This window comes from Octopus sinensis, unplaced genomic scaffold (assembly GCF_006345805.1).
Source record: "Octopus sinensis unplaced genomic scaffold, ASM634580v1 Contig12956, whole genome shotgun sequence".
In the NCBI taxonomy this organism is placed as follows: domain Eukaryota; kingdom Metazoa; phylum Mollusca; class Cephalopoda; order Octopoda; family Octopodidae; genus Octopus; species Octopus sinensis.
The window spans coordinates 530695-538737 of NW_021832829.1; the positions used below are offsets into that span (position 1 = coordinate 530695).

Here is an 8043-nt window from a genome sequence, read left to right on the forward strand (position 1 = left end):
AACGCCCTTGGGGTACATCCTCTGTCTTCGAATGAGTGCCGGCCGATTTCCTCGGCACACTGAAATTAAAAATCTAATTCACAAAACTTTGGAAAGAGCTGGTTTCCCTTCAGCTCTGGAACCGACGACCTTGAAGATGCAAAACGTCCCGACGGCTGTACAGTTTTCGCTTTTGAATCCGGGAAGCAGCTTGTTTGGGACGTCACTTGTGCCGACTCTTTCGCCTAGGGAGCCTTGAATTCCATGCCTTGTCGACCCGGTACGTCGGCTTAGAAGGCCGAATCCACGAAACTGATGAAATACGAGGATTTACGCGATCGATTTTGCCTTTGGGCAATTGCCGTTGAGACTTCCTGTGTTTTTGGGGCCAAGAAGCTTGCTCATCTGAAGAAACTTGGGCGTCTGTGCACGCACCCATCGCTCCAGAGATCCCAGGGAATTTATATTCCTTATTCAGAGGATCTCGCTGGCTGTTTTACTGGGGAATTGTCTCTCGATTCTGCGAGGTGGTAGTTAATACAGTAAACTATTGTATTGCACAATGTCTGATATAACACAAGCAAAACAATCATACGAACTATCTATTATGTCTTTCAATGTAAGAGGCCTTAAATCGACTTGGAAACAACATGCACTATCTGAGGACAGGAAGAAATACAGGATCTCGGTTGGATGTCTACAAGAAACCAAAGTGAAGCTCGGGGATGAGCAAGTTTATGGGGACTATCGCCTTATTCTGCTGCCCTCTGAATGCGGACACTATGGCCAAGGCTTTGTGACACACAAACACTTATCTACTTGTATTCATCGCTGCTGGAGAATCACCAATCGAATATCTGTACTACAAATAAATACCGGACACAAATCCGGAATGCTTTCCATCATTAATGTTTATGCTCCTCAAAGCGGCAGGATCGCCAAGAATCTCGACGAACTAGACTCCTTTTACGAGGAGCTAGCTAGGACACTCACAAGTCTGGAGGATTTGTCCATTCTATTCATCGCCGGGGATTGGAATGCCACAGTTGGCATCCGCTCTGGGGACGAGCAGTTTATTGGCAGATATGGCCGTGGGTACAGGAACCTTCCGGGCACTCTTCTGGCCCATTTCTGTGAGACCTTTTCACTATTTTTGTGTAACACGGCTTTCTGCCACGCTGCACGACATCGGACCACATGGACTGGAAGTAGAACAAATGGGGCTGGTGAACCTACATCAATCTACAACCAAATCGATTATATTCTTTGTCGACAGACCGATAAGGCAAGAACACATGGGAATTCATTATGAATGGTATCCATACGGCTGCTGACGAGCACATCGGGAAGCAACCAAATAATAGTCAGTCCGGGAGATGCTGCCACCCAGATGTTCGGGCGAAAATCGTTGAGCAAAAGGACCTAAAGCTCAGAATCGAAAACAAGAACGATCATAATGACAAACAGGCACTGAAGAGGAAACGTGCCAGAATACAACGACTCATTAAGAAACTAAACCGTCAGCACACTCGCGACACTCTGGAAACCCTTCTAAACGAAATCGAAGGGCTCAAGAACGGCGCACAAATGTTTCAGGCCATGCGTCTTCTCAAAAGAAGAAAAAACTCTCTCTAATTTGCCATTTTTGGTTCCTGGCAAATTTCAGAATAAAATTTTTATTTAATTTTCTAATTAATTTAAAAGGAAATATTATTATTAACCAAGGAATTTAAAAAAATTAAATTTTATTAAAGTAATTTTCAATTCCCAATCGCCTTTTCATAGAATTTTTAATATTTTCTTTATATCATCTTATTGAAGTAATGAATTCCGCATCATTGTCATTTTCAATGTTTTCTAGAAGGCTGTTTTCAATCTTTCTTAATTTGTATAGCATTTCAGCCTTGCTTAATGATTTATGTACTTCTACACAACCCGATTCTTCTTGTTCCTCAATAGAAATTAATTTCTCCTCATCATCAATTGCCTCCTTTGTAATCAATTGAAATAAATTCTTCTATTTAAATTGGATCATAAATATCTTTTTTGCTTACAATGTCAGCTGGTATATTTATGTCAAAATTCTTAATCCAATTCGCAAAAATTGATGCTGTTATCCAAGCCCTTTTGGAATTGTAATAACAAACAAAGGAATTATAATCATAATTCTTGAAACATCTGGGCAATTTTGGTTTCCCGATCAATAGTGTGTGTTCCTGACACATTGGCACACAACATGACTGAGACTCTATCTTTGAAATTTTTATATCCATCAAACAAAAAATGTCATTAGAAAACAGAATTATAGAACACCGCCATAAAATAAGTAGAAAAAGGAATTCATCTTTGCATCAAACCAGCTTGTGAAATTGAAAAAGCACTGTAAAAAAATCAGGCAAAAAAAAGACAGAAAGAAAATTCAACGAAAACGGGGTGAATAAAATCAACAGAGATGGCCAAGTAACAAATAAAGTATTAAAGCCTAAATTAAAACATGTCCGGGCAAGTTTAGTTTGCAATCTCAAATTAATTTTAGTAAGTCGGCAAAAAATCTCCAAATTTTCATAAGAAACAAATTATTTTATTGAACGAAAATGTTAGTATCCAAACAAAAAGACAATGAATAATTAAATTTCAATTTTCATATCCCCTGGGGTTCAAATTAATCCATTTCCAGAGAGAGCGGCCTAAAACTAACCATAACCAGCTCCAACACATGTCGTCAAGATCATACTCAGCCTTCCATCCTAATTCAGTATAGGCTAAATCACAATTTGCATAACACGCAGCCACGTCTCCACTCCTTCTTTCCTTGATTTCATAAGGCACTGGCTTGTTTGCAACTCGCTCAAATGCCGCCACAATCTGCAACACAGAATAGGGTGTTCCAGTTCCAATGTTATAAACCTGAGATTATTGATTAGCATTACCGAGTGCCCAGACACGTTCTCGATTTTCTCCAGCGCTCTCACATGAGCAACTGCCACATCAACCACGTGCACGTAATCGCGAACACCGGTCCCATCCACGGTAAGGTAGTCGTTACCAAAAATAGGAAGAAAGGGCAACGATCCCATACAAACACGGGTAACGTAAGGAAGAAGGTTATTGGGGGTACCAACTGGGTCTTCCCCAATAACTCCGGAAGGAGTATTCCCAATTGGATTGAAGTATCTCAGTGAAACAATTCGCCAGGTCTATTTCATTTTTAGTTAAAAAAACGTTATCAGAATGATATAAATCTGACAAAATAGTCTCAATCATAAACTTAGTTCTTCCATAGGGGTTTGAACAGCCCCCCACTGGATGCTTCTCGTCGATAGGGAGATATACGGGATCGCCATAGACGGTTGCGGAACTCGAAAAAATAATATTTTTGACTTGAAATTGTTCCATTGTCTAGAATTAGAAAGGTGGAGACTTGCCTTCAAGAGAACAAGTGTTCCGTTGATGTTGTTCTGGTAATATTTCAGAGGATTTTTTACCGATTCTCCAACTGCTTTAGAGCCGGCTAGATGGATCACTGCCGAAATAGAATTCTGTTAAAAAAGTTTTTATTTTTTTAGAAATTACAGTTTTAAAAACATTTACAAGTTTATCACGATCAGTCAAATCTAATTCAATGAATTGTATTTCACTATCTGTTATTTCTTGTAGTTTTTTTTGTACGACTATAATCTTTATAGAATTTTACTAGAATTTGAATTGGAGAGATTGTCGACTATTATTGGGTTACGACCCGCTTTGATTAGTTCTATAACAACATGTGAGCCCACATATCCTAATCCACCGGTAACAAGAACAGACTGCATCAGCAAAATTAAAATTTTGATATTCTATTTAATGTTGGATTAAACAGTATAAATAAAAATTGTTTTAATTGAATATAATTCAATAATTTTATGTCGAAAATGCTTAAACACAGTAAAAAACCAATTTAAGAGACAGAAGCGAATAAATTTATATTTTTTGGAATGGCGAAAACAAATTTCACTTTTGATGCCAACTATGCATTTAAAAGTAAACAGTGAGTGAATACAGTCAGGATGCCTCCATCAACTTTCCCATATCTGACTCTACAAATAACTGACATCGTTTTCAGAAACCTTCCCAAACTAGAATAGTCTGAGGATTCTCGGCTGCTTGTAGTCGATGGGAAGCCTCGTTTTGATTCGAGGCTGCTCTGATTTCTTATTTTTGCTTCTCTGACAATTCTAATTTCGGTCCCACTCTTTTTTTGCGTTTTGTAAATTACCCCTTTTATTATTAGAACTTTCACGAGAGCCATAATGTTTATAACCCCGCATGTGCAGCAGAAGATATTAGAGAACTAATTAGATTGCTCCAAGCTCTCCTGTTCTTAGCTAGGTTCCTCAGAGAGTCCAGATCTTCACCAGATGCCAATGTTTTTTACGGTTTTCAGATCGTTTTGTAAAACAATCAGGAGGCTAGTTCTTGGTTTTCCACGAAAGTGTCCTACATTAGAGGAGGGGTAGTAATCCTCCAATGCGATGTTCGGGGGGATTTCGGGTCTAACCTCAGGACATGTCCAAAAAGTCTCCAACGAGAGCTAATGATCTCGCGACTTATTGGCGTACATTCACACTTATTGTACAGTCCGCTTCGCGAGATCCTGGATGGCCAAAACATTCCAGTTATGTTTCTTAGATGATTCCTGTGAAACGAGTCGAGCTTCTCCAATTCCTCTTTTGTCGTGTCCCAGGTCCAGAGTTGTATAGAAGAAATGGTTTGATATATGTGTCGTATAGCCCTTGTTTGTGTTATTTCCCTTCTGTTTAACCATATGTTTTTTAGCCTGTGTAATGCCGCGTTTGCCAAGGTTTTTCTCCGTATGATATCTTCATTGTCTTCTAATATAGAATCAAGTTTCTTAGTGTTCCTCCATTTCTCTTTGAGTGGGTTATTTATTCGTCTTATTTCTGTCCATTCTATTTTTTTTCCATGCTCACTGTGAGAAACCATTTCCCAAGTATATCTAGTTTTTTTGTCTTCAGAGATTAGGACGGCATAAATCACTTTTTCTATTTTTCCTTGGTATAATAGCCTCAGTTCCCTCATAGCAGCCTCCAAGTATATTGTGAATAGTAGCGGAGACAGGGAGTCTCCCTGAGGAGTGCCTGTGTTTGTTTCAAATTTCCTTGAGTAGGTTTTTCCAACTTTCACAAGGAGCTCTCTGTTAGATAGAAGGATTTGGGTCATTCTTAGACTCAATTCGTCGATAATCCCTTCAAGCACTGTCATCAGTTTGCTCTCGTTGACCGAGTCAAAAGATTTTAATAGATCTAATTCCAGAATGTGGGTGGCATTGCGATATCTGTGATGTGTCACACATCTCCACTTGTGACTCCATACTGCATCAGCTGTTGATCTTCCTCCTCTGAACCCACTTTGACTTTTGGGTAGGTATTCATAGGCTGGTCATTTTATTTGTTCCAATACAATGTTAGCTAAGACTTTCCGTAGAGAATTTGATAATATAATTGGTCTTAGGTTTTCAATCGGTATTTTGGGTTTATTCGGTTTTGGTATAGGTATTAGTAATCCCGTCCCCAAGGGGAAAGTTGAGTTAGTTGAAAACTGGTTTCTGTAGAAAGAATCGAGGTTCTTTAAATCTGAATCAGAAATGCCCCATGTTGAGATTACTTATAAATTCTAAAACTTGTTATCGTTTTTCCGGTACGTATCCACCTCTTGTGTTCTCAATAATATTGTTTGTAATGTTGTTATGTTTCTTATGCTTGATATCATGTTTTGCCATGCTGAAGGTGACAATAACCATTCTGTGATCGCTGACTGTTGAACCTTCATATGAGCGTGCGTTTATAAGAGAGCGTTTGTCATTAATTTTGTTTGCTGTGCAGAAATAACCAAGTATGGTCCTAGGCAGGTTTCTTTTTCTACGTCCGTGTGTTCCCATGAAGGTATCTTCTGAGTTCTTTTTTGTTCTGATTTTCGCATTAAGATCGCCGGCAATGAATATAAGTGAACACGGCTCATATTCTTTATACGTTCTTGATAATGCTGAGTAGAATTCATCTATAGTTTGGTCAAAAATATTTTTTTATTTTTGCGGGAAGGGTTTAAGGACCTCATCATTTAGGAAATTCTTGATATGCTAGTTTTTTGGGTAGAAGATTTTTGGAGGACCTTATCATTTCTGGCTTGTTCCCCATTATTGGCGAATTAAAAGGGGAAAGAATTTTGACAATTTACCTGTATTTTGCTAATTTGAAGTTGGTCCACACACAGACAAACACACACTATTTTATTATTAAGATTATGTTTTAAAGCGATTAAATTTAAAGGTGTGAAGTCTTTCTAGTGGCTCTACTACGTGCCAGGGCTTTGAGAATCAAGATCAGATCCATTTTAGTCCCCTGCTGTAATATAGCAAACCACAAGTATTTTACTCAATTTTATTAAATACATCAAAATGACTAACCTTAGAGGCGAGGAGCATAATAAATTACTTCTAAAATAATAGCGCTCACATTCAAATCTAAAAATGCGTCTTTATTTTCACCAAAAAAACGCGAGATCCCCACGTGTGTGCAACCAATCGAGATAAATTTTTTCTGGACATTTGCCCCCATGGTAGGCAACTATATTAATTTGTTCGACCTCCTCTACACACTTTTTCCATTTCAAACTAAGAAACCATGTAATGTGTAATTTAGATATAAAACCTACTATGAAAATGAGAAAATAAATAAATTAATAATTAATAACGTGGTTAAATATCACATTGAAAAGCTGAGGACCTTCCTGCGGGTTGTCTGGATCACCTAATTAATTTATTCAACTGTTTCCCTCGCTTGAATCGGGGACTCACGGGGATTATAATTAACTGGCTCACCCTGGTCTCTTGGTCATTAATAAATAAATAAATTAAACTGTTTGTGATTTCGGTTAAATAAAAAACGACCTTGAATAGAGTGCTATTAACAGATTTTGAAAACACTTATAAGAAAATTTGAACAAGTATTAACACAATTGACCACCAATTGACAGCGCATTTAGAATAATTTCCGTAGAAATATTAATTATTTATTAGTTTTTTTGTTCTTGCGGTGCACAACCCGAGAAAACTGGGTTTAATCCGTTCTTTCTCAAGTGTTAGAAAGAGCTTCCAGGATGCCCAGATATAGTAGCATATTCTGCTTCAGTGCTTCAATCGACGCTTTGGCTCAAATTTATTGTTGAAAGCACTGAAGAAGCTGGCCCTGAACGAGTTCTAAAAATGGTCCGATTTTTCTTTTAGTCAGAGTTCGCACTGACTTTTCTTATTGTGACTATTGAACATGGCGATTTATTTTGGCTCACGTACTAGGTCAGAAATTTTTTGAAGTGCCTGCGAAGACTCGATGGGCAAAACCTCCGAAGTTTGTATGAATGCCGTTGGTTTGGAACTCGACTACAATAAGTCGGTGAATAACACCCCTGTATGTGATGACCTAGTTGAAGTCTTGGAGGAGCACCAAGAGTATAAGTATCTTGGCGTAATTTTGAGTCTATCCTCATTAATCATATCCGAAACGAGAACGACCCCCGGAACTTATTCCACTCGAACCAAGTCTTCACTCGTCTTTGGGGGCAAGATTATTTTTTCTGAGACTGGAGCCCAACAAGGGGATTCTTTTGGTCCACTTCTCTTTGCTTTGGCAATCGACGAAATTGTCCGCTCTAGCAGCGCGGAACTGAACCTTTGGTATCTTGATGATGCCACAATTGGAAAACCGTTTTGACAGCTTGTCACAAGTCGTGCCTATACTACGAAAACTTGGACTCGATATAAATATAAAAAAATCGGAGCTAATAAATATCACATACTCGGAGAGTGATTTTACCAACTTGGTCAAGTCTTTCAGCTCGGTATTACCCGTGACTACTGTCTTCCTTCGGGAGAGGGCATACTTTTTTGGGTACCCACTTGACGAAAAGGAATTGCGGTGCTATCTACTGGCAAAAAAGGAACTTTCTATAGTTACGGGGAAACTCTCCTTACTCAATGCTCATACTGCATTCTTCCTTTTGAAAAATACC

At 38.5% G+C, this 8043-nt stretch overlaps 1 protein-coding gene across 1 annotated transcript; it reads left to right on the plus strand.

Moving 5' to 3' along the window:
- The first annotated feature begins 541 nt into the window (after nt 1-541).
- On the plus strand, nt 542-1291 carry LOC115229536 (craniofacial development protein 2-like). The gene has a single exon (XM_029799868.1). The coding sequence runs from the start codon at nt 542-544 to the stop codon at nt 1289-1291; it is 750 nt and encodes a 249-aa protein (XP_029655728.1).
- Nucleotides 1292-8043: the final 6752 nt, after the last annotated feature.

What these genes read in the sequence shown, in the direction of transcription:
- LOC115229536 (XM_029799868.1), top strand. Translation starts at nt 542, where the DNA reads ATGTCTGATATAACACAAGCAAAACAATCATACGAACTATCTATTATG.